We start from the raw sequence: 27,271 nt of genomic DNA, 5'->3' as shown, positions 1-27,271 counted from the left end.
GAATAACATAAGTCAAAATAGTATGAGGCGATGAGATGTGAGATATCTGGGGGGATGCTGGAGGAATGCTTCACTTTGCATTAATCTGTGATTTGGTCACTTTCATGGCTAAGTGTATAAAATGGGGGTGCTCCTCAACATTAGTGACCCTACCCTTGCCTAATGCCATATGTGCTCATCAGGAGAAAATTGGCACATTTGGAGAAAGAATTTTGTGAAATTGCTTCCAGAGCATTGACGGCTGAGCACAGAGGAAACACATGGGTTATTTAGAACAATGGAGATGGAAGAATCGGACTAAATGCTGTGGAACACACAAGTACATACTTGTGAGGAGAGCTGCTAGACAAAAGTGCCCTGTGAGGACAGAGCTGAGTTGTGTAACATGATAAATAAAGACCCAGAGACTGATACTGGGGTTCAAGCTTCAAGTTGAAGATCAGAAAACAAAGCAGCCAACCACTAGCTCTGGCTCTACCTCAGACTGAAAGGCGATCCTGGCTCCACCAAACTTCAGATTGCAATGCCCGACTGCTATGTTCTCCTCTACATGGCTGGAGAATCCTGAGATTGACAACTGAAGACCCTGCCCCTATCTTTTATACCTCTCTAGTGCTGGGATTAAAGGCATGAGCTCTGTTACTCTTTTACACTGATTCAATCTCATGTAGCCCTGGGTGGCCTTGGACTCACAGAGATCCATTTACCTCTTAATCCTGAGTCCTGGAATTAAAGGTGTGCACCACTACTGCCAGATTTCTATAGCTTGAGGCTGGCTTTACTTTCTGAATCCTTAGGCAAGTTTTAATAAATCATAAATAATATATTACCACAGGGTGGTTTCTAGCTCCCAACTGAGGGTTAATAATATAGTCACGCTTGGAGAGTGGATAAAATCCCAAGTGAATGAGCATGGTCATGTCAAAGACACCAGTGCCTCAAACTCATGGGAATGGCAAGGCTTTTCCCTAGTCAGAGTACAGATATGGAGGGATGGTTGATTTTTAGCTAAAAAAAAAAAAGTGCATGCAAGAAATACCAAGCATAGCTCCCTTCATATTGGATGAATGTGTGATCATGCTTCCATCCAGACAGCTGCCCTACAGAGACAACCCAACCCGCACACTGAGATTAGTGAATCCACTTCCTCCTACATGCTATGCATAATACATGCATTGAGTTAAAATATTAGTTCTGAACACACATGTCTATGTGTCTCTATTAGCATATATACATGTTACTCATTCCCACCCTGGCTCCCTCCCTCTCCCTCCCTCTCTCTCCCTCCCTCTCTCTCTCTCTCTCTCTCTCTCTCTCTCTCTCTCTCTCTCTCTGTCTCTCTCTCTCACACAGACACAAATCACCCCTAACCTCGAAGCCTGGCAATACTGCCAGTTTTTCCTTTGAAGCTAATGTTTTTCCTTGTTATCTTCTCTAAAAATAAGCGAGCCTTTCTATTCAAGCTCTTTCCCTTCTATTTCCCAACCTTGTTGATATGAGCAGTGGCACAGCCACTGCTGAGTCATTCACAAGTTGATAGTGGCACCAGATCTGGAGTCAGCCAATGGATCTGGAACTATCCCAGTTACTCGCATGCTCCCTAGTGTGAACATGAACCAGTTAAACTCTGGGGGTCTCTGCCTCTTGTCTACCACATTTCTCATGGCACCCAAGATTGCACTCTAAAAAATAGAAGATGAATGGCTAGAGATTCTTTCTCTTATCTATCTGACTTAAGAATTTTAATGAAAATATGTTTAGTTTATAATAAAATACCAACATTTCTCCAGTTTTCATGGAAGTCTTCTCATATTCACTAAGAATTCTCTCTCTCTGTGTCTCTGTCTCTGTCGCCCTCCCTCCACCCTCTCTCTTTCTCTCTCCCTTTTCTCCCTCTTCTCACCCCTTTCTCCATTCCCCTACCCCCTCCCTCCCTCCTCTGTTGTGGTGATATATTGTTTATGATTTTTTCAAAGCGTGTCCAAGGATTCAGAAAGCAAAGCCAGCCACAAGCTATAGAGATCAGGAGGTTATGGTACACACTTTTAATACCACCATTTGGGAGATAGAGGTAGACAGATCTCTGTTACTTCAAGGCCACACTGAGCTACTCAAAATTGATCTAGCCCTAAAGAGAAACAGCTCACACAAAGATGATCTCAGCACCCGGGATCACATTCCGTTAATCCCAGCCCAAAAGAGGTATATAAAAGACAGCCATGTTGTCTCCAGCCATGCTGAGAAGAGTAAGCAGTCTGAGGTTTGGTGAAGAGCTCGCAGATTAGCCCTTTCAGCCTGAGTTAGAGGTAAGAGCTAGTGGCTGGTTGCTTTGCTTTTCTTATTTTCAGCTTGAAGCTTCAACTATAATATCTATCTCTGGGTCTTTTACTTATGGTGTTACACTCTATCTTACATCTTATTTCCCAAATGAAACCAGGTAACTGAAGAAAAAGAAACCAGGCACTGCCTTACAGCCTGCCCTATTATTTTGTCTCACAGCGCCTAACATAACAGGTTGACTTAAGAGATGATGATGGAAGCCACCAGAAAAACATAAGCCTTGGGTTGCCAACGACACAGACAGTTTATCCTTGAGGCAAATATTCTCAGCAGAAATACAACTGTTTGCTCCAGTATCAAATCGAAATGGTCAAGTCACAAAGTTTGCCATAGAGAAGGGGAACATGCATGCCCTTCATGCTATGATGAGTCTTAAAACATCCTCGTGAACACCTGGTCTTTTCTTAGATCAACAATCCCCTCACTACTGAACCATCTCTTCAGTTACTGCTCAGCAAAGGGTCATTCTGACCCTCTTCGAACCTCTTCTAGGAGACTAAGGGGAACCTGCTTCTGGCCACCATTTCAAGGAAAAACTCTACCTTAAGTAGGAATAGCAGAAGATGTGCAAAGAACAGAGAGGCCTTCCTGACCTGGCTTACTAGATGATGGTAACTGGGAACATGCTTTTAAAGATAGGCATTCTTTAAAAGACAAGGCTTTCTCAACTCTTGTACACATAGGCAATGTAGAAATGCTTGACAGAATAAATGAAAAAGGAACACATTTCTGACAGAAATAGAGAAGGAACAACAACAAAAGCAACAGAGTAGAGTCACGAGGTGCAGTCCATTTAGTTCAAATTCTTCACAGAGTGTACTAGACCCTGGCCTCAGAGCAAACATGAACATTTCATTACTGAAGTATGCTTCAGATTAGGCAGATACCTTTGGGTTAATTAATGCCCTTCTAGACCTTCTAGTAGAAATGAAACTACCATGTGGACAGAGACAAACTCCCATTGGGAGGGGACACAGGATCAGGCATGGGTCCTACATGTAAAGCTTTCAAATGAACTTCTGTCTCAATCTACTTAAATACCTATAGACATGACAGAATTGCAGAACTCTTCTGGCTCCCCTAGACTCTTTCCACATCGATGGTTGATTTCTTCAAGATTGCGATGGCTAAACAGTGCTGCAACCTATCTGATTACAGAACCCAGCAGTTCCAGTTTTCCTGGGAGAGTGTGGGCAGCATGAAGGGAAGGTTGTCAAGGCTACAGAGTAGTGGGTTTCAGGAAAGGACTCACAGACACAGAGATCCTTCAGAGGAGACATGGTACAGCAAGATTACTATTAAATGCATGAGGATTAGTATGTCTGAGAAAGGAGAAGGGTATTAGGGATGGAAGGAAGAGAAGAGGAAGAGAAAGGAGAGAATGGGAGATGGGTATGAAAAGATGAAAGGAGCAAGAGGAGAAAACAATGCCTGTGTTGGGTCTTCCATTCAATCCCTAATGATTACAAGCAAAGCTGGTGGAGGGCATTGAGAATCAGGAGGAAGAGGTCAATGCCCCAGGTCCTTTGAAGGACAGTTCAGCAGGAGAGGACAACTGACTGGATGAAGATGAAGGTGAGGAATGTGTCAAGTGCAGGTTTTGAAGTGCTGGCTGGGTGAGCCATCCATAAAGCCACTTAGGTTCCAAACAACAACAACAACAACAACAACAACAACAACAACAGCAGCAGCAGCAGCAACAACAAAGGTGTCTAAGGTTGTCCAGAGTTGAGACTACAGGGGAGTTACCTGGAATGCAGATGAGGAGGAGACCATGAGTAAGAATCTGGAAAGGGGGACACTTAAGGGTCAACACTGTAAGGTGTGTTCTGGGAGCTGATTGGGTGGTTCGTAGATGATGATGAAGATCAGAGGACCTGACAATGACTCATCACAAAGCCTTTAAGGAAGTTCTGCCTTGTCAGCTTGAGAAAGAGAGGAGGGGAAAGGAAATTCAGCCGCCTCCGCAGAACAGTTCAGAGGTTCAGAGGACCAGTCCTCCCTCCTCCAGCTGGGGACTTTGGGTACATCTCACTGCACTGGAAGTAGGCATGCATGTGTCTGGATGGCCCATGCTTGTCTGGACCACCTTCCCAGGGAATGAATGCTTCCATGCCAAGAAGCCAAATGCCAAGGGCAAAGATAAAAAGATGGCTGTCTATGTGGTAACACTGCTTACTCTGTAGCGCTCAATTCTCAGACAATAAGAGGGTAGAGTAAGAGACAACTATTTCCTATCTGCCAGTCCTGCTCAGACCTTCCTCCCCAGTGACCCAGTCTCCTCTGTCCTTCCTCATTGACAAGTCTCCTCACTCCACCCTCTGCTATTCAGAAGAGAGGATGAAGAATTCTCTTTCCTTCTTGACTTGATGTTTTAAAAGGAGACACAAAAAAACATCCCACTATAGTGTTAAGAATGTGCCTTACCAAAAAGAGTAAAATAGGGGCTTGAACACTATGTAGTTCACAGGATAACTAGGAAGACAGAAAAGAAACAAAAAACATGCAAAGCTTCTTCACCCAGAATCTAGCCCATGGTAAGCATCCAGGAAATGTTAACATTCACTACCCTTTGCATCCATCATTCACATGTCTTGTGCTGAGCATATCCTTGGCATAGACACCTCGCTCTGAGGACTCTATGCTCTAAAACAAGCCATTTCACCTTCAAAGTGCAGTCACCAGACACGGTGGAAGGGAACTGCCAAATGCTCAATTCAGATATGTTACTAGATGTTCAGAAGATTGAGAGACTCACAAATGCCTTCATGAGACAAAAATATCCAAAGACTCCTTACGGGCGCTGGTAAACTCAGTTCTTGGGGGCTGTGACACTGAGTTCAGAGAACACAGACTTCATTGGAAGGCATGGCTGCTCCTCTAATACAAAGCAGCTGTCCTCTACTCCAGGAGCATTGTCTTCACAGTGAACCACGACCGCACACAGACCCAGTCTTTGGATCATGAAGGACCTGGGGAGGAAGGGGTGGGAGGAATACTGGCTTTAAAGCTAAACACCTGGGCTGGAAATCGAGTGTGGCTGTGTGCTCGTGGACAAGTCAGACTCCTTTGCCCCAGTGCTCTTGTCTATCAACCAGAAAAACCAAATCCTCACTGAACTTCTATGCAGCCTTGGTGAAGTGATGAATATGAAACAGTGTGCTAAATTCAAGAGCATTTTACAAATATTTAGCTAGAAATATTCCATATTATGTACATATTTAAATGGCTGTTAACATCTATATATAAGGCAGAATGCTAAGAAAAACCCTAGGCTGGGAAAAAACTCAAATATGTTAATTGCCTTACATAAACCTATCATATTATTCATTGTAGAGTTTAAATATCTGCTGTGCTTTTGTGCTATGAAAAGGCATATCTTTAGACTTAAAAAGCGAACAACCTGTGTTCAACATTCTTTCAATACGTCACTCTTATTTTCTAGATTGAAGGATGGGAAAAGGTATATAAAATCTTCACTTTATTTCCAAAACACCTGACAGCTTTACTGACATGATTTCCCACAGGAAATTAAGGAACAGGGGGCAAAGACAGTGGGATAAGGGGGAAGTCCATGAAGAAACCAAGATGTTGAGCTTAAAAGCTGACAATGCACCCAGCACAAAGAAGAGGGGTCTAGCCTAGGATGCCTACCCGTTCCCTGGCTTCCCATCACAACCGTTAGCTGTTCCCTTTTAGTTTTGAAGAGAAGACTTGTTTTTAAAAAAGAAAGACGAAAAAGAGCAAAGTTAGTTCTTTCTACAGAGAATTAAAAGCAGACGGAGCCCTGGGTAATGAGCACCAATAAAAGCTTCAGCTGACATAGCTTCAATTTACAAATCGTTGGCTTTTCCTGGCAGGACCTAGAGAAGGAGGTTCGGGATGCAGCAATCAGAGCCTAGACAAAGAAAATATGGAAATCTTACAAATTAAGATGCTCTCAGTGCCTTCTTCCCAAACACTTGATTTGTGGCAGCCATGACAAAATTCTAGTGAAACCTAAGTCTACTTCATTGTCTTAGGAAACCCTGATGGTGAGGAAGAATGTCCTCATGCCTTCTCTTGGGCCTTATGCTGACATGTACATACCATCACATGAAGTCATGCCTAGAACATGCATGCAGGAAGATGCCTGTTTGGAATCCACATATATTTCAATTTTTTAAAAACTTGAGCATGAAGAGAAATGGATGACAATCTTAAAATTTAACTGAGTAATAAATGAACACTGTGAAGAGAGATGGCTGCATTCATGGAAGTTGACACCACCAGAAAAAAAAAAGTTAATGACAAAATCAGGGTTCACAGGTGTACAGATATTCTGGGTTTAGGATATAAGGCCTGGAACACTACCTACCAATGAAAAGGAAAGAGAGAACTGCTAGAGTTAGAGAATAGAGCAGAAGCTGAGGCGATGGCCTAGACAGTGAAGTGTGCAAGCATGAAGACTGGAGTTCAGAGCTCAGGAACCCACATAAAAGCTGGGCGTTTGTAGTGGCCCACTAGTAATCCCTGTCACAGGAGCTGAAGGAGGAGGCACAGACAGGGATTCCCCAGAGCAGACTAGCCACACCGGTGAGGTGGCATCCAGAGACTTTGCTTCAATATGTAAGACGTAAAGTGATGGAGAAAGATAGCCAACATCAACCATGAACCTCCATATGCATGCCCAGTTATGTGTGTGCGTGCACAGGGAGCTCACGCGCGCGCGTGCACGCGCGCACACACACATACACACACACACACACACTCACACACACACTCACACACACACTCACACAAGTAGAACAAGGTCCTGTGGGAAAGACTGTGGGAAGCTCCTGGGAAATGGAGATTCCTACGCTGCTCAGCTGCCCCCCCCCCCTTCCCCTTCAGCTCTTTCCTGGGCAAGGCTGACTCTGACTTCACTGGTACAAAACACAGCACATGCTCATTCTAAGATAAACTGGGACGATGTGGTGAACATCCTCTTCTTACTCTCTCATCCTTCCCCCTTTCAGAACCAGCCTAAGTCAGCTTATTGAGGTCCCCCTAGAACAGACAAGGCTTTCAGAAGTTCTGCTCCCACCGTCCTTGCCAGTGTCAAGAGTTCCCCGCAGGCACTGCTTTTTTGATCCTTTCCTTCCCAAGTGACTTAACCATCTCACATGGCTCTCCCCGCTGATGGCTTTCAAAGATGACCTCATCCTCCACCTCCTTCATCCAGCTGTCCACATGATGTCACCGTGCAACTCAGGTTCTCCGTCTGCTCCCACAGCCTGCCTTCTCTCTTCCCTTATTGTTATTAATAACCAAACAAAATAAACAATTTCCAATTTTTGCCAGCTCAAGAGAGTTTCTGTTATTTTCTCCTTTATCAAATCTTATCTGTTCTTCACTCTAATCTTATTCATTCTCATTATTTTTCATATGAATTACTTTAATGGGTAACACATGGCACAAAAGTTAAAAGGCATGCTGTGAACCCTCAACTCAGCCTTGTTTTTGTATCTGCTCCTCTTATATCATAACTCAATCTGATTTCATCCCTGGAAGCATCAGGGCTGGGAGCTATTCCTGCATCTTTTCCTCCTGCATTTAAGATAGAGAAAATTAAAGGGGACAGGACTTTGAAGAAAAATGTCCACTACTCAAATACTTGAAGAAAACATATTTTCCTAGCTTCTCTTCAATTTACCTAATTGAGAATTATCTTCATTATTTCACACTTATTAATCTATAAGCATGCCACCTATGTTTTTTTTTTTTCCTGCTTGTAAAGGTAATTTTTTCCAAGACTCTTGGTCTGGATCTCTCTCAATGAATAATCATTTATAAACTATTCTTGCTTTTAAGTATGATGGTGTTTCACTCTAAGAGTCCAAGAAGAAAATTATTAAAAAGGACAAAGCATTTGATGACTACAGATATCCGGTGTGGGTTCTATCTCTCGTTACTTGGCAATTCCATTCAGACCACATTTATTTATGTATATATTTTAGGAAGCTTCTACCATAGAGGTAGATATGATACATATGATCATATCCCTCAAAGTGACCCTTTGTTTTAGCTGTCCCTCCCATAGTCCTTTCCTTCCCCCTCTCTTCGTTCCCCCTTTCCCTTGATCCTCCTGTTCCAGTCTTCCCCTCTCCCCATTCCACCCATAACTATTGGTTTCCCTTCCTAGGGTGATCCATGCAAATGAAGCCTCCAGCTCTGGGAATGAGTTACATCTAATCAAGTTGTTGTTCAAAGGGACCTCACGGGAACCTTCAAATTGCCCAGGCTATTGCCAAAGCTATTGATCATTCTCCACAAACTGATTACAAGCCCCTATTACTGAAAATAACACCAGTACAATGCAATGAACATGGAAAATTCAAGCTGGTGCTTGCCTGGAGCCTTTACCCTGTTGAATAATGTTCATGGTACAGGAAGGTGCTCTGCATGCTACCAAAGGAGAAAGGCAAACACCAACCCAGCTACAATGGCGACCTGCATGCAAGATGAGCTGGTGCAATACGGGCACAAAGCTTGAGGGACTGACCAATCAGTATCTGATTGGATTTAAGGCCTGCTGTCAGATACAGAGCCCATCCCTGCTCAGGTGGCCAAGAGCCTGAGACTAGGTACACCAGGGACCTAGGGGAAAACCAAAACAAAAATACTACTATTCTGCCAAAGGAACACATAAAATGACTCCTAACGATAGTCTATGATATCCATACATCAGTGTCTCACTCAGCCACCATCTGAGAAGCTTCCTCCTACAATAGATGGTAACTAATACAGAGGCTTACAACTGGAAAGTATTCAGAGAACGATAGAACACTGGAACACTCAGTCCCAAATAGGATGCCTCCATCAATTCCCTCCCCAAGTCTCAAGGAACCCTGTCAAGAGGAGGCAGAAAGATTTTAAGAGTTGGGAGGATGGAAGATACCAAAGAAACCAGGCCTTCTAAAACCAGCAGGATCAATGTGCACAAGAACTCACATATACTGTGGTAACATGTACAGGGCCTTCACAGGTCTGGGCCCAATGGGATCCCTGCACTGAGAGGGAAATTGGACATGGGCTCACATCCCTAACCCAGAGCTATTTCCAATTGATAGCTGCTCACAAATGAATAATTGGTTTTTCTTCCAACGAAGTCAACCTGGGAATACAAAACACTCTGAGGTCAGGCCCCATGCCCAGCAGTGGATGGCCAACACAAAAGAAACTCAATGATGGTTTTGGAGGTTCTCTGTCTCCTAATGCTCTGTCCCCCAACCCTCATTATAAGTCTTTTGCGTTTATATTACGGTTTCTGGTTTTGTATTTTTTCTGGGATTTCTGTGTGTGTGTGTCTTGGGCTTTTTATTTGGTTCTTTTTCTTCTGTTTGTTTTGTCCTATTCTGGTTTGTTTCTGTTTTGTTTAATTATTACTTAGATGCCTGTTTATATCCTAGTGAGAGAAAGAAAGATGGGTTGTAGATTTCAGTAGGTGGGGGGTATCTAATAGAATCTCAGGGAGGGGAGACCATATACTGTATTTGAATATTATATTTTCAATAAAAAGAACAAAGTCAAAGAAGCCCTTATCCTTAAATCTGCTCATGTAATTCATCTCTCTTGAGAATTATGCCTTATTTCAATGTCAGCAGACACCAGCACACAGTCAGGAGCCAGTGTCTAAATGACAATGATTGTCTCCCAGTCACAGCTGGGGTGAGGGCTTTAAAGGATGGATGGAAAGAGAGTGTGGTGGCTGAATAGACAGAACCAATCAACTGTGAAGTGTTACCAATTCCCAAAGTCATATTTCACAGGATGGCAACAACACAGCTCTATTAATGAACATGGTAATTTTATTTCAAAGTTGTAATGAAGGGCTCTGAGAGCTGGCTTCTTTTTGGGGTTGCTCAGGACCACATGGCATTGGCCCATTTGGATTTGGGGACTCTCTTCAGTGACTTTCACTCATCTTGTTTTTATGATCAGGTCTAGGCTAAGGTCTTTGTGGAGGGCAAAGCAGAATGCTACAGTTGTGATGATTTTATTATACTGGGAACCTCTAAAAATTTTATGCCCAAAAGGCACTGGTTGGGATCTAAATGGGTAGTCTGGGCGCCCACCCTCTCATTTCCCTGTTAGATGTAGATGATATTAATTCTTTAAGAACCAAGGAATCATACAGCCTTCTTTTTAAAAGAAATCCAAGTCTATGGAAAGAAAAATACTGGTTTCCTATCAGCCATTCTTTGGACTGATTAAATGAGAGTGTACTGATAGACTTGGGATGTCAGACACACAAGGATTCCACATGTTACTGGCAGACAAAGAAAACTACAAAACTTTCATAACTTTGTTTCAGGGTCGGTGCTTCTTGCACAAATCTCAGTGGGAACACTTTGCTGAGAATTAGCAAATAACAATCCAGACATTTAAAAGAAGTGCCGTTTAAAACTGTTCATCATTCCCTATGACAAACTAATGAAGAAAATAGTGGGTTTTTTTATTTTTTATTTTAAACACCAATCATGCTGTAGATTTTCTGGAATAGTGACTCTCCGTAACCATTTATAAACCCAGCTGGACTCGAGAGTGACAATCTATACACGCGAAACCGTTATTTCTAGTGTCACTGCAAGTTCTGTGAACAATGGATTCAGAGGATATTCTTTTTGACTTGAATAAAAGCCGCTTACAGTTCTGTGAAGCTATTGGTATTGAGGGCATAGTAGATTTACTGTTCCTGTTTGAAATTAAATAAAACCCACATTCTATTTCATGCATCAAAATAAATCATCATTAAAATAATAAAAGTAAATAGTAGATGATAGCTCCCTAAAACATAACAGTTTTAAAATAAAAATGCTAGGGGAAAATGTCAGGATGTAAATGTTTTCATTTATACCAAATTCTAGAAGATGGTAAAAACTGCAACTAATTCATCATGGAAAATGAAAGGACTAGCTGACATCTGAACTGGTGACCAAGAAGAGGGTGGTGTGCTGGGATGTATAGCTATGACGGACTTAGAGACAAACTAGGCAGGCCAAAGACAGTAACAAGAAAATCGTACCACGGGAACACAGTGATTTTCCAGTGATCTGTAATCTAAGATGACACCTCCTTCAGGAGCTTCCAAAAGAGACATGGGCCAATGGAACAGACTGTGGTTGAGGGTAGTTGTCAGGGGCAGCAGACATCCCTGATCTTGTAGCACAAATGTAATGGAAACACAGAAATGATGAATTCCTCCAAAACCTTACAGTTGTTGAGGGGCCAAGGGATGACCTTTTGATGAAATGGGCTCAATAAATGATAGCATTTTTACCCAGAATCGGATGGTTCCAGCTGGGTACAGTCTGTAGGTTTGCATATTGTCATGTATGGAACTCTAGGTTTGCAGATGTTACCTAATACACAGAAGTCTTCGGAAGAAAATTCTGATGATTTGGTGAAATGGAAACTACCTTCACAGACAATCACACACTTAATTCACTTTTGTTGAGAGTCCATTCTGAAACTTGAGACTTAAGCTTTTCCCTCAAAAATTTAGACAAACATTCTACATGTAGATTCAATACTTTTCCGTAAGGAAGATGGCCTTTGCTTTACCTCAAAAAAAAAAAATCCATTTAAGTATTTACTATATTAGCTCTTTCAGTTTTATAAAATACTCTTATTTTTCCACCCATACCAAAATGTTCTTATTAGAACCTAGACAGTGGAATTTTTGTGAGTTTCTATGTGTAGATACTTTCCAGGTTGTTCCAATCAAATGACTCCTTGGTTGAACACTAACATTCCCTTTTTATTCAATAGCAAGGATAATCTTCATTCAGCAAATATCAGGCATATGCTGTATTTGTTTATTAGACAATTGGGATTCCAAGATGTGCAACTCCTGCTTCTGCCTTCAAGGAAACTTAAACATATGTATTTACCAACTCACTCATTTGATAAATACCCATTGGATATGACAGGCTGTGCGGAGTACAATGGGAACACTGCAACGTCAACAAAGGCTCCTTAGGGTACCGTGGTTTAACTGATGTGTTCGAATTCTATAGGCACAACATAAGAATGAGGGGGACTCTCAAGGCTGGGGGTGGGGGGGAGGTGAAGAAAGGGTTGTATCAGGTAGGGTATTCAAGAATATGGGAAGCCTTCTAGCAAGGCTTCCTATTTCATGCATGCCTGTCATGTGCAGGTAACAGAGGCAGGTGGCAGGAGTGTTGCTCTAGCGGAAAGAGAAAGAGGTGAAAGGGGTGATAAGTTACACATGCTGTTGAGTCTGACTTGCAATCCGACACAGTCATCTTTACGATACAGAATCAGGACCATCATTTCCGTAGAGGATGGGAGTCCATTCCAGGTCTCCGTGCTGAGAAACTGCTCAAGCAGCAGCAGTCAGGATGAGAGGATGGATGGAGAATAGTTAGAGACTGGAGACCTCCTACATGTGGCAAGTGACTAATTGCTGCCAGCCGCTGAAAATGAACCTCCAGCCTGGGACACAGAACAGGATGTGACAGAAATGTACTTAAATGGCCTTGTTATTTTGGGGATGTGTGTAAATATGTTTACTCCATTTGGTACAGAAATATCCTAAAACTTTTAAAGATGTAAACGCACTGTGAACATTTGTCTGCGTAAATTGAAAGTCTTCTTGCCAAGAAATCTAACTAAAAGCAGAACCAATATGAAAGCTGTGAAGGTATATGGGGGAAGAAAGGCACAGACAATACTGTGGAATTTCTCAGCCCATCCACTTATAAATGCAGAATTATACCCAACTGTGACTTTTCCCCAAAGACTTCATGAACTTGAAAGTAGATGATAGCAAGGGATAAACAGTCCCAAGAACATGAAGATGGGTTTCTGTTCACACTACAGCAAAGGACATTTTTTTTTTCTTAATGAAATGGACAAAGAACACCAGCAGCTTGAGCCAGTGAGGGGACAGGTAGGAAGAAACCTTGGGGTAGGTACTTTGAGAATCTGTTGTACCTTATGTTGGAAGAAACTGGGTCATGGAAGAAGGCACATGGGTGACATGTCATACCTAGAAACTCTTCTCTGACAAGTTCACCAGACAGCCTATAACAAGAAGCAGCATTCTTCTGGTTCATGCTAAGGGGACAACCCGAGGCCATGGCCCCTTCCAACCAGACCCCTCCTGATGAGGGACGTTTATTTAGCATGGTTCCCTGGATGTCATCATTTCTCTTAGAGAGGCAGTAATAAACACAGTGACTGTCTAAATAGTATGCACAAAGCACTTGAAGTGCATTGTGCTGTGCCTCCTGTAAGTCATCCTCTGGAATTCCCTCACCCTGTGTGGGGAGCCACAGGCTGCCAGCATGTGGGGGATGTGGGGGCTTTGTATGGCTAGTGAGCTCAGTACTTTGCCCAGCATTCTGTTCTGAAGGAATGAGCCTTTTGGCTTGTGGCTAAGGACTCAAGGTACCCCTAGAGTTCTCTTTGTTATTGTGTTCTGTAAATTAAGAGACTAAACACTGTTTGGGACCATGGTCAGGTTCTTAACCCCACAACCCTGGCCATTTGTATGTCTATAAAATGGGGGTGACATCTGGATTCCTTCCAAAGTGAAGGGAACACCCATGGAAATTCGGGGCATCATGGGAGAGAGTCTGTGCAAGCCACACAGAGTGCAGTCAGTGTGCCTGGGTTCTGAGGCAAGCTGGATAGCCTTCACTAGGTTCCTTCCTCTGTGTGCCCGTCTCCTCATCTGCAAAATGTTGATAATAACTATACCCTCTTGATTTGTTTATTAGCAAGTATAAGTAAGTTTATATGAGCAAATAGCTTGAAGTAGTGCCAGATACAAAGACTGCACTGTGTGTTTGCTAAATAAAGTAAAAAGCCAAGCCCAGTGTATTGTCTCTGACATGTGATAACAAAGACCAGCATTTTTTTTCAGCCAAAGAACTAAGTAATATGAATGACCATCATTTCCTAGTTTACATTCCCACACAATCTACACCTCAATGGAGACCTATCCAACAAGACATCCATTCTGTTTTCTTCCGGCCATGCTTGCCACGGCACGATCCATTTCTCCCTTCCATGAGATCATGTTACATAACAGGCAATTTCATGAAGATTAGGTGAAATGAAAGATTGAGGTTTGGAGTTGCACGTCCACTTCCACCATCTAGGGCAACGCTTCATTTCTGGGATGCTTTAGAAGACATATAGGGTGTTGCTGCATCTGCACTTGGAGCAAACCTTCGTAATTACAGTGATCGAGACACGATTTCTAAGCACCAGGCTAGAGGAGATAAGCACCCAGTAAATGCGGGCATGCTCAATTAAAACTTTAATTGCATATTTTTGTGCTTTTCCTTCTTTTGTTCTTGAGTGAGGGATAAGATGAGCTGTTTTTATTCCCTCATACAGTCTCAGCTTTCTCTGCATGCTTCAGTGTCCTTAAGGTCCCAGACACAGAAATGGACCTGTGTCATTGATGTTGGTTACACATAGAATATATATATATATATATATATATATATGAACCAGACAGCATCAGAAAGGCAAACATGTTTTCTCCCATGTTTAGATCCTACATTTCTATAGATAAAAAACACCTGTGAATGTATATGATATGACACAAAGTAGAAGTGAAATTGTACAGGGTTACCAAGGGCACCAATGGGAAGGGAGGGGAGGGAGAGAGGAGAGGGAGTCTGGGGAGGATATGTTCAAAGCACAGAATATATTAAATTGCCCTTATAAAACTCAGTACTATATACAATGAACATATGCCAGCTAAAGAACTATTGAAAAATGAAAAACGTGGAGTAGAGTCTGGGCTAAGGGAATTTTATGCTAGTCAGAAGCATCTCCCTGGTCCTCCCTATTCTCACGCTCTAATGTTTCTTTCAAACACAGAAGCGCCATTTATGGAATCAGAAACTTCAGGGGTAAAGTCTTCACTGTTATAAAGCATCACATGTAAGAACCAGATGCACCTCTGCATTTGTACCAACTATTGTTTTAAGGACATCTGAATATTGCACAAGAGAAAACAGAGAGCATGCCAACTTCCTAATGCAAAACTTTGTACTATGAGCAGCCCAGGAGGCCTTCCAAGAAAAGTGAAACTAGAACTACCATAAGAGCCAGCAATCCCTGGGGAATCTGCCCAAACGAATAATGCTCAGAGACCTGGTTAAGATGCTAAAATGTTAGCATTTTAAGATGTTAAGATGCTTTTTTTTTTTAAACACTACTAAAAGTTAACATACAAATCTTAATCTCAGCAGGGCTTTACCATGACTATAAAGCATCTGCCAGCAGCTGTAAAGGAACAGAAAGTGAGTGTGACTGGCTTGCAGGCCTTCAGCCTGGGTTGTGGTTACTCCACTCTGCCATGGTATTGGAAATCAGCTGTACACAGTGAGGACTCCATGGAGCAAAGGTATGTATCAACAACACCCCCCCAATGTTACCTCAACGCCAGGTGGCTGGGCTGTGCTCCCAGGTTGCTGACCCTTGCAAAAATATCAATATTTATATGTGATGAGTATTATCAGCTTATATACACACCAAAGACTCTAATGACCAAGAATGAGGAGTGAGATATTCTGATTTTTCCAGCATCTAAGATGAAAGGCCGTAACAACCGAGGTAGTCAGACTCAGCCTGATGAGAATGTCCTTGAGGAGCAAGGCAGACATACTACAGAGTAAGCGCCCACCCCTCCCAGGGGCTGTACTTCTTCACAGATGAGCTTCCAGACCTTTGAGCTTAATGAGCTAGAGAAAAATCATGTTACAAAGGGAGGAAGCCTGGGGATTTCATTTAGTAGATGCAAAGTCAGACTTGGCCCCCAGTGTCTACAGATGGAGCAGACAGTGCTGGGAACAGAGTGGAGCCTGACGCAGGACAGAGGCTCCATCCTCCTCCCCATGTTTAGCTGGAGCAGCAGCAGTGGCTCAGCCACCACCTCTGCCACAGTTCTCCCTTCTTAGGGTGCTAGTCTAAACAGTCTTAGTATAGATTTTTGGTATTTACCAAGTTTGGTGGGACAAAATCAATAAAGACACACAAAGGTCCAAAGGCCTCATCTCATGAAAGTCAGAGTTGGAGGAGGCAAGGCTATAATTATTAGTTCCCTTCCAAGTTGTGCCATGTGAAAATGGCAGGCTTTTCCTATGGCATTTTGGCAGCAAGATTCAAAATGCTTGGGGACCGCAAATAACAAGTGCTCTAGTTAAACATCCAAAGCAAAACAAACACAGGCACATACTGAAAACCCAACCAATGAACGGGAAGAACTATGAAACAGATACATTTAAAAGAGTATTAACTTTATAAAAGGAATTTTCACCTCACCTCATAAAAGGGCTCAACCCATATACAGAATCCTAGAATGAGACAGTGGAGCCAGAAGAGACAGAGGAGCCAGCCCCTTTCCTCCTTTTATATCGGAACTAAGAAAAGCCCAGGAGGGTTAAAGCCCAGCTTAGATACTTAACATTGGCCTATTGTACAGACCAAACAAAATATTACTGAATCACTCAACCCAGCTTGTTGGTGGCTCCCAGACCTGGTCAGGCACTGAATCAAAGCAGGAACCATTTTAATCCAGAGAGCAGAAATGCAAGGCAGAAACTGAGGGTCTTATCACAGGGCAGGGAGAAGGTCGAGTTGTGCCTGTCTTGTATGTGATACTAAGAGGCTTCAACTCCCCTGGGACCTGCCCTCAATTGCTAAAAGAGCCTGACCTCTGACAAGAACCAATGATTTCAGCAGTAATTAATAAAACTGTCAAATTAATTAACCCAACTCTTTTTTCACAGGGGGAAAAAAATCTAGCTTCAATACTGCTATTTATTAGTCGTTGACCAAACTCTTAGACTCAAACCTTCACCACTAGGACACAAGGTCACCACTGACTGATGGCTCTAGCAGGGTCCTATCTAGTTAACCTGCCAGTGTTTGTTAACAAGCCTTCCTGTAACATGTGCTTTGATGATGTCACTAGCGGAGTAACTGGGTTTTACAACCTAATGGTATTTCTAACGGAGACAAACACACCTATGAATCCCAGCATGTATCACTTATAGTTCCTAAAATGCCTTTTGGATATTCTTTTAAATCACTGTGATGAAACACTAGACAACTGCTGCAGGATTTCATTAAACGATTTAGTAAATGGCTCTGGTTAAAACACTGGTTACCATACCCTTGTCTATAAAGCCTGAGTCCTACAAATGCCATGTATACATTTCCATACTATCTCCTCGGAGGCTTCAGAACTATTTTCTTACACCCAACACAGCTTTTATTCCATTTAGAATAATTACCCTCCATCCCATTTCTGCCTTTCAAGAAAAACAAGACACTTAATTGACCACAGGAGCTCTCAAGGGCACAGGCTTCAGAGGCTCTGCTGGGGCTCACAACTTCAGCTGATGTAATCAGCTACGAGAAGCTGACTTCTATTTTTAAATTATACCCTTTTATTCTGCCTTCAAAGGGCACATATATCACACTCTGCTCATAAAATACCCTCGTGGTACCAGGGTGAATCATGCATTCGGGAGGAGCCTCCAACTGCACACAGACAACCAGCCCCACCCATGCGACCCATCAGTTCCTACACTTCAGCCTGGAGAGACGCTCCATTGGGGCTTCACTCTCCAGGTATCTCCCTCCTCCCAATCATTTTGACAAGGAGCAGATGACGAGCAGGGTTCTTCCAGAAGGCTAGGATCAAGATTTCCTCTTTAGCTCCCCACACAAACACTCACTAAAGACGCCGAATGTTGATGCACAGAGCTGTCCACAGCCTCTGGGCTTCAAAGGGTGCCAGATCATTTGCTTTGTTTACTTTTAAATTTTCATTCATCATGTGTGTCTGTCTTGTTCACTATGGCTACGCTGCTTGAAAAGTTTCCTGACATTTGGGAAATGCTGGGGGAAGAAAAAAACAGTCTTGGATGGAGGTGAAAATTCACTTCCAATTTGACATTTATTTGTTTATTCTGCTTATTTCTAAAAATAATAAACAGCCTTGTAATTAAAGTGACGCTCCACTGAGTCTGCCAGAGGACAGAACAGTATGTTTCTCTCTGGTCTGCATCCCTCCGTGACCCAGTCATGCCATGTTTCATCTGGTTTGTACTTTTGGACCCTCTGTTCTATCATGAAATGTGACTGAGCTGCTGGGAATACAAATTTTGCTATACTTATCCCCTTCAACAGTCTTCCATTCCCTCCTTACCCATGCCCCTTCTTCTCCAGTCCTGCTTCCCTCTCCTCTCCTATCGCTTAGGCTCCTCTGTTTCTACACTCAACTCACTTGGGCCCTAGTTCTAGATGCTACGATGCTTCCACCTTGAGCCTTTGTCCAAGTCGACTCCTCAGCTAGAAACTCTGTTCTATTGTTTCCTACTCCCTCCATCCAGGTCCTTCCTATTTGTCTTGGTTTCTTCACTGCTGCTGTGATAATAAACTCTGACAAGAACAACCCAAAGGGGAAGGGTTTGTTTTAGCTTATTGTTCAGGATACAGTCTATCATGGCAGCAAGTCCAGGCAGAAAGCATGGAGTAGCTAGTCGTACTTCTTCACAGGCAGAAGAGAACAATGGATGCACGCACGCACGCACGCACGCACGCACGCACGCACGCACGCACGCAACTCTCTTTCATTTACTCCAGCACTCAACCCAGGAAATGGTTTTGTCTACAATTAAGATGGGTCTTCTCACACCAATTCATGTAATTAAGATAACCCATCACAAGAATGCACAGAGACCCAGCCCCCAGGCGATTCTAGAGGACAAGTTGACAACATACCCTCTCACGCTATCCACTCTTTCCTTTTTTGTGGGGGATGCTACTTCATCTGGAATTGTCAGTTTACATTTTTTTTGGTAGTACCATTCCACCGCAGCCAATCATTCAACACACTGCATAGTGTTTACTTTTTCTGCTCAACTGATTGCTCAAGACAGAACCCAGGGCTCTGCTTTTCTCCTCTGTGCTACGCCACAGGGCTTCACTATCCTTTGTTGAATGGACACATAGGTGAATGAATGCATTCTAAAAAATTCTAAATAGGGGGTGTAAGGATTCATTATGCAGAATCCTTACCTGGCAGAATGCACTCAGGCAGTACCCTGGTCAAAAGGACTCCTTTAAAAGAAAGACCTCTGCCATACTTTCTCTTTCTTCTTCCTCTCTTCTCTCTCCCACTCTCTTTCCCACTGTTCCCCTGGGGCAGGCAGGACTTTTCCTGTCTCCCTCTTCTCTTCTGTCCTCTCTGTGTGTCTCTTTACCTCTTTCCTCTTTCCTCCCCCTCCTCCCCTTTCTAATAAAACATCTCATTAAGTTCTGTCTGCCTGGCATGTTTGTCCCTCCTCCTTGGTCAATCTCACCTGCAATGGAATCCACCAAGGTTCCCTGGATATTTATCATAAGAGAGGGCCACAATCATGAGGGAAAAAAATATAACTTCTTCTCCTCCAGAATATGTGAATTCAACCAAATCTAGAGTCCAGGCTTTATCAGCTGAAGTGTGGAAGAGGAGATGGGACCTTGAGGACACACCTCGAGCACAGCTGTGTCACTCCCCACAGGCCCTAAGCAACACACTCCAGAGACAAACAGAGATGCTGTTTAAGGTGGAATCCCACTGGGACAAGACTCTGAAGCTTAAGTAGAGTGAATTTGCAAATATACCGTGCAGAACAGAAAACTTCATACTTCAGAGTGTCCCCAAAGATGGCAGCAAGCCACACAGACAGTGTCCCTGTGACTTCTCACCTATACAACCACATCTATCAATTTCCAAAGCACCAGGAGGTCACCTACATGCAGTGAGAATGCCAAGTGACTCGAAGAGAGGTGGCTCTGGTACTTTGGACTCTGCCTAGAATACTGACTCGAAGAGAGGTGGCTCTGGCACCTTGGACTTGCCTAGAATACTGACACTTGACACTTAAGTATTAACCAGGGTTAGGCTCTGTAGAGAACCAACGTAGTCCCCTGTCCTTGTGGAGGGTCTAGGCTAATTAAATACATTCTTGAAGATAGTCTTTCTCAAAAAATATTCGTTTCCCCAAGTTCAAGTCCACCACATCCAGCTATTAAATTGAATCCAGCTCACACAGGATTAGGGAGGCAGGCACAGCTTCAGCAACTACTGCACAGCAAAGGATTAAAAAAACAAAACAAAAACAAAAAACCCAAACCACCCATATTTTCCAGAATCAAGAGATTGATGACATTAAATGATGGAAAATGTTTCAGTGTTCAAACCGAATGACGAAGGACTTGGTTTTTGTTTCGCCCTTCCATAGCTAGCAACCACCCCCTATCAAACAAACCAAATAAACACAAATCCACACAAATGTTTTCTGCCTTCTAGAGTAACTGTTTACTTGTATTATTGGAGCCACCCAATCACAGTTCTCTGAATGAATAGCTGCTCACAGGCAAGGTATAACTATGAAAGTGTCGTTGCCACTTCCAGTATATTCCTGAATGTCCTTATCTTTATCTCTTAGTTGGGAAACTGTACACATTTTCAGGGACTCAGGCTTCTGCTTCCTTGTCTGAACCTTAGGTTAGTTACCTTCTATGGGCATCAATCTCATCCACAAGAGAAAAGGTATGTGTTGACTATGGTGAACACTAAGTTGACACTAAATAAAAGTGTCAGCATGGTGCCCTGGAGGCAGCTTTGTTTCCCTCTCATTGTTTCTTTTCTCAAATGCCCATTCCACTCCATGCTCCTCAATCCCCAAATAAAAAAAAATAAGGACAAAAGAAATATGACTGGCACAATTACCAAGTCAGAAAACTTGCAAAACAGCCTGGGCACACCAGCGTCCAGTTGCTACACCATAAGCATTTCATTTATTTACTACCATGAAGTCTGATTTTCCTCCTTCAGGAAATGAATGAGTTCTACAATATCTACATCATCAATGAAAAGCTTTTCAGTCCCACATTTGCTTGGGCACAGTGGCCTGCCTTACTGGAAGGCAGATGCCCAACATGCAAAGGACCAGAGAGAAAACGACGCTGTTTCCTACTCCAGAGAGGGCGTCTGAATTACAAACCAAGAGAAAACAACTTTGAGAGGAATTTGTGTTGCTCTAATATCTAGGTCAAGAAATGGTGACAATTGTCTTGAGCAAGAGAAGCTCTTTCACCCTTCTATTCCCACACTTCTTAACCTCCTGCAGACCAGCCAGGGTTCCAGGATCATAGCTCCAAAGTGATGTCCCTAAAAAGGAATCTAATCCTTTTAAGCAATATTTCTAATTACGAATGGATCAGTTGAAATGACTAAGAAAGTTGATACAATATTATGTCAAGCGTAAAATTTAGATGATTTTTTTTCTTTTACACCCTAGAGCACACCCAGTTGCCCAAACAAAGAACTACCAACATTGTACACAACAAAATCATTCCACATGTTCATTAAATGCTCAGTGTATGACTGCCACCCAGTGGTAGGATGTATTCCTGTGTGACAAAGGCTCCTTTTTTTTTTTTTTTTTTTTAAGAAACTGAAGATTATTCCTTGGTTGCTCACCAGTTCTTCCAGGGAATTTTTAGAGAATATTCATCTCTTTAGCTCTTATTTTCCTCAGAGAAATTTCTGAAGCAGCTGATAGCTGGAAAGGCCAACCCCATTCTAGTCAACCATGCAACCAGAGCCCAGTGTCTCTGGAAATATCACAAAAGGACTATTATTATTTTACTAATTTTAACATTAATTAGCAATTAAAAAGACTTGCCAAAAAGTCTGTTCTCACCTACTAGATTTGTGTGAGCTACCCTGGATTTTTAGTCATGCATGAAGAGGCATTTACAAGTGACAACCTTATAAAAAGTTGCACATTATATGAAAATCTGACTTCAATTAAAACCAGCTACTAAATCCCAGCAATTTCCAGCTGTCTCTTCTCTTCTCCTTAGAGAATTATATATCACATTAATTGGTATTCTGTCACATTAAAAAAAATGTCAGCAATGATTAATTGCATCCTTGGTGCATTTGAGTTATGTCTTCCTTACCAGGGATTCAAGTCACACTTCTAGCAGGTATCCCTTTTGACAACCCTCAGAAAATGTCCTACCTTCCTGAACTTCTCCATTTGCTTGTAGAGGTCTGGATCAAGTTCCTGAGACACGTCCTTCATCCATAATAACGCCCCTCTATATTCTGTCCGGCACTGCTCCATGCGGTTCACGGTCAGCCAGGTATCAGAAATGGCCCGATGTCTGAAAGTCTCTACTTCTTGGTGAAATCGACACAAAGGGTTTCGCAAAGCCAACCTGTGTACAAGAGGGCATAGCTACAATCATGAACCAGAGGAAAGCAACAGTTCCAATCCCTGACATGTTCTATATTCATCACAAACCCAGGAACTTAGAACACTCCCTAGAACACAGATGCTTCTGAGACATGGCAGACATTAATTAAAGTGTGTGTGAACTTGGGAATCATCCAGCAATTGCCCACATTCTGATCCTTTAGTTTTTAATGAACTGGACTGCTGGCAAGAACTCCTTTTGTGTTGCTGGGTGGCCCAGCAAACAGTGCCTGTTTTAAGTCGAAACCAATCCTAGGTCAATGAAGGGCAGTCAAGGCATGGTCATTCCTGTTTTCATTCCTGGTTACTCCCTGTCTCTTCTGTTCCTGAAGTTCTGACCCTGTGAGGGGCAGGCATGACTAGGGTGTCCTTGATTTGGCCATTTTTGATAACTGTGTAAAGGCCAGAGCACCTGCAGTCTGCTCTAATAGAAACAGGGCTGAATCATGGACTGAGGCACTTTTAAATGACTTGGGAAAGAGGATCACAGTTACTAAGGGTCAACTGTACGTCAGTATTATCAGATAAGCTATATAATTCAATGCTTAGAAAACATGAAACTAGGTGTGCTAGCACACAGGGTTAAACCCAGAAGAAGACCAGGGGATCAGAAGTTCAAGTTAGCAGACCTGGGCTACCGAGATCCTGGATTAAAGGAGAGAAAGAAAGAAAAGGGGACAGAGAAAGGAAGGAATGGAGAGAGGAGAGAGAGAGGGTCAGAGCTTCCGCATAGTGGTACACACTTGCCTAGCACTAGCAAAGGCCTGGGTTCCATCTCAAACATTACCAGTGAACAAAAAACATCACACCAGAAATGAATGTACAGTGTACAAGTGCAAAGTTGTTATAACAGTAACCAACAGCCATAACAAACTGTTATTTATTCATTAAAAAGGGAAGGCATATCCTAGCTTTAGGTAAAATATTTATTTGCAGTATAAAATTCTGCGTCTTCCATATTTGAAACCAAAAAGTTAATGTTAGATGAATCACAATTTGAAAGCATATTCTTTCTTTTGTCAGAGACTTATTTTTATTCTTAATTATCTACATTTGTGTCTGTATGTGTGAGTGCAGGCACCCTTGGAAGCGAGAGATGTCAGACCCTGAGGTTGGAGTTGTAGGTGGTTGCAGGCCACCTGGTGTGGTGCTAAGAATTGAACTTGGGGCTCCTGCAGGAGCACTACACACTCAGCCCTTTTTCCAGCTACACAAAAATTCTTTATGAAGTTTCAGGGCAAAGGTGCAAAAATTAAATATAAGATGAGCATTTAAGTTCCTAATTGCATACCAAATTACTCAGCCAAAGGACAGGATGGTATTGATGAGCTGAAGTGAGCTCCTGGCGTTCCATCAGTGCCCACCATGCCTCACACATGTGGGGCACTCTAAAATTATAAATGCCACAATAAACCTTATGAAAAAAGTCTCCTTTGCTATTTTCTCCACGTTTCCTTTTGTCTGTAATGTATTGTTTAAGTGTTGAACACATCGATGACAGAAACTTGTCCACACAAGTGGGCAAAGTCCTTCTGTGTATGTTTATCTTACTGTTGACTAAAGCACTATTTGGCCAATGAGGCAGCAAGTTAGGCAGGACTAGGAGTTGAGGAGGATTCTGGGAAATGTAGTAAAAAGAAGTCTTGTGATCCAGGCAGGAAGTGACATAGCAGGCAGACTCATATATAAGCAAGGACAAGAAGGAGTCTCCCCTTTTCTCTTGCTCTTCCGCCTGGTCTCTGCTGCAGAGTCACCATGTGAGCCCGGGAAGACAGGACGCTTCCACTGGCATCCGATAAGTCTTACATAATATATAGATTTATGATAATTATGACTGAGTTAGCATATGAGAAATCCTAGTCATTGGCCAAGCAGCATTTGTACCTAATATAAGTCTCTCTGTTACTTGTGACCTTAATGTGGTGGCAGGTGGAACTTGGGTGGCTTGGCAGAAAGTGCCCACATGGCAGCAGGGCTCAGGTAGCTTCAGTGGAAAGACTTATCATAACAACACTGTCCTACCTAGATTTCTGGAGAGATGGCTTAGAGGTTAAGAGCACTGGCTGTTCTAGAGGTCCTGAGTTCAATTCCCAGCAACCACATGGTGGCTCACAACCACCTATAATGAGATCTGGTGCCCTTTTCTGGCATGCAGACATACATATAGGCAGAATACTGTGTATATAATAAATAGATAAATCTAAAAAAAGGAAGTCTTCTCAAAAAGTCACGTCATTGCATCATGAAGTAAGTTTGTGTTTTATACTGGTGGTTTAAATTTGCTACTTGCCTTTCATCCAACAGAATGTGTAGCAGAAGCAATGCCTAACAAATAAGTCACAGTGTGGAGGTTTTTAACAGAGAAGACTCCTATTTGAAGACATAAACAGTCCTCAGATGGCTCTCCAAGGATGCTGCTGACTTTGTCACTTCATTTCTCTTCCTCTAGATTTCGTGTATGTTCCTACATTTGCTGAAAATGAATATTGTGAATACACTACTCTCAATCCCTTAGAAATTATAGTTATCTTCAAAGTTACAATAACATGATGTTAGAAAATAAAAAGGCATACAAAACAACCTCATCTACCCTTATCCCTGCCATCACATCTTAAGCCAGTGATTCTCAGCCTGAGAGTCTCAACCCTTTTGGAGGTCACATATCAGATATCCTGCATACCAGATATTTACATTAGGATTCATAACAGTAGCAAAATTTCATTTATGAAGTAGCAATGAAAATAATTTTATGGTTGGAGGTCACGACAACATGAAGAGGTATAGTGAAGGTTTAGAACCACTGCCATAAGCTGATCCATAGAAATCAGAATGATGAAAATACATTCACTGGAGTATAAGAAAATGAGTCTAGGCCAAGAAAAAATATCATTTTTACTAACTGAAAATCTTCCAGTGCAAGACTGGCCCACCTTTTCATTTATGAAAATCTACCCATGGAAATAATAAAATAATGAAAGGGCTACTCTAGGATATTTATCCTTTAGTAGGGAATGGTAAAAAAAATAGAGGGTCTGGATAAAAGTGGTTAAAAGTGAATACTGCTCTTACAGAAGATCTAAGTTCAGTTCCTAGCACCCAGAGTGGACAGCTTAGAACTGCCTGTAACTCCAACTCCCAGGGTATCGGATGCCCTCTTCTGACCTCTGTGGGTACACACACACACACACACACACACACACACACACACACACACACACACACACACGAACACACACAGTAACAAATGAAACCAACCTCCTTAAAAAGAAAAGAATGTAACAAAGGGCACAAGTCAATCAGAGCATGCCCAGGTAATAGAATCCTGTGGAGTTACTCTTTGTTTAATTTTACTTTTTTGTTTTTGTTTGAAAACACGAATATGTTAAAATAGAAAAAGATTAGCACTATTTAATAAAATACCAATTTGCTAAATGACCATCATGCAGCATAATGTCCAAAAACTATCTGCTATTGTACTATATATGCTAGAAACATATTCTGTGGGCAGGAAAGTTGGTTTAACCGTTAAGAGCATGGGAAGCTCTTGCTGAGGACCCAAGATTGATGCTCAGGACCCATGTCACATGGCTTGCAACTACCTGTAACTGCAGCTCCAGACAATCTGAACCCTCTGCTGACCTCTACAGTCATCTGCACTCTTATGCATATCCAATTAAAGTAAATCTTAATAAAACATATTCTGGCATACTCTAAATCATGTTCCCTCAACTAAGAACTCGAGTGCAGAAGAATTTCATGTAGTTTTCCTGCTTCCTTTACATTTAGGAGAACTAGGTGGGACATCACATATCTGGTGAGCATCTGGGAAGGTAAGAGGCCACCTTCTAAACTGCAGAGCTGGTAGCACCTCATCACATCAGTGGAGACTGTAGTTTGCTAGTCTATGGTAGATACGTTCAATATCATTTGTGTTGTTTTGTTGATTGCTTTTACACGTGTGCATGTGTGCATGTGTGCGCGTGTGCGCGTGCGTGCGTGCATGCGTGCATGCGTGCGTGCGTGTGTGTGTGAGGGGGAGTTAAGGTACATTAACTTAAGATGCTGTATTTGTACTTTGTGGTCCAAAATCATCCAGACTGCAACCAAATAGCACAGGATAGGATAATTAACAATGTGATTAACAACAGTAATTCTCAAGTTGGTCTGGGTTTGGACCCTTTTTCTTTTTTATAAGTAGGTATTAATTTTGGTGCATGGGCACACTTTTTTCCTCTCACTGAAATCAGTGGTCTTCATGCTTAAATAAGAACATTTTTTTTAAGGAATCGATTATCCTTGTAAGACTGGACAAGGCCATATACACAAAAGATTTACCTATCAAGGGGTTATAATTTACCTGTTTCAGAATTTTTCTTTTTTTTTTCTTTTTTCTTTTGGTTTGTCTGTTTTAAGTATTAAAGGCGCATGTCAAGATTATAAGAAGATAATCTTTTAGTTTTGGTTGTGAGCCTAGCCTTTAACGGCTGAGCCATCTCTCCAGCCCGAAGATACTCTTTTAAAAAATGAAACTGGTAGAGAACTGGTGAAAATGGCTACTGTTCATTTCTGACTGTTGCCACTACCTACAAGTCAGG

General features: G+C 42.2%; 1 protein-coding gene across 6 annotated transcripts in view; it reads right to left on the bottom strand.

The window, feature by feature from the left end:
• Ica1 (islet cell autoantigen 1) overlaps positions 1-27,271 on the bottom strand; it is a 142,699-nt gene that overhangs the window by 76,824 nt on the left and 38,604 nt on the right. For all 6 annotated transcript variants that reach the window (XM_027389908.2, XM_027389912.2, XM_027389911.2 and 3 more), the window contains exon 6: positions 22,440-22,638. In XM_027389908.2, coding sequence (XP_027245709.1) covers positions 22,440-22,638 — 199 coding nt within the window. The remainder of the gene's footprint in view (positions 1-22,439; positions 22,639-27,271) is intronic.

This window comes from Cricetulus griseus (genome assembly GCF_003668045.3).
Source record: "Cricetulus griseus strain 17A/GY chromosome 1 unlocalized genomic scaffold, alternate assembly CriGri-PICRH-1.0 chr1_0, whole genome shotgun sequence".
Lineage (NCBI taxonomy): Eukaryota > Metazoa > Chordata > Mammalia > Rodentia > Cricetidae > Cricetulus > Cricetulus griseus.
This window is presented reverse-complemented; position numbering and strand designations above follow the sequence as displayed.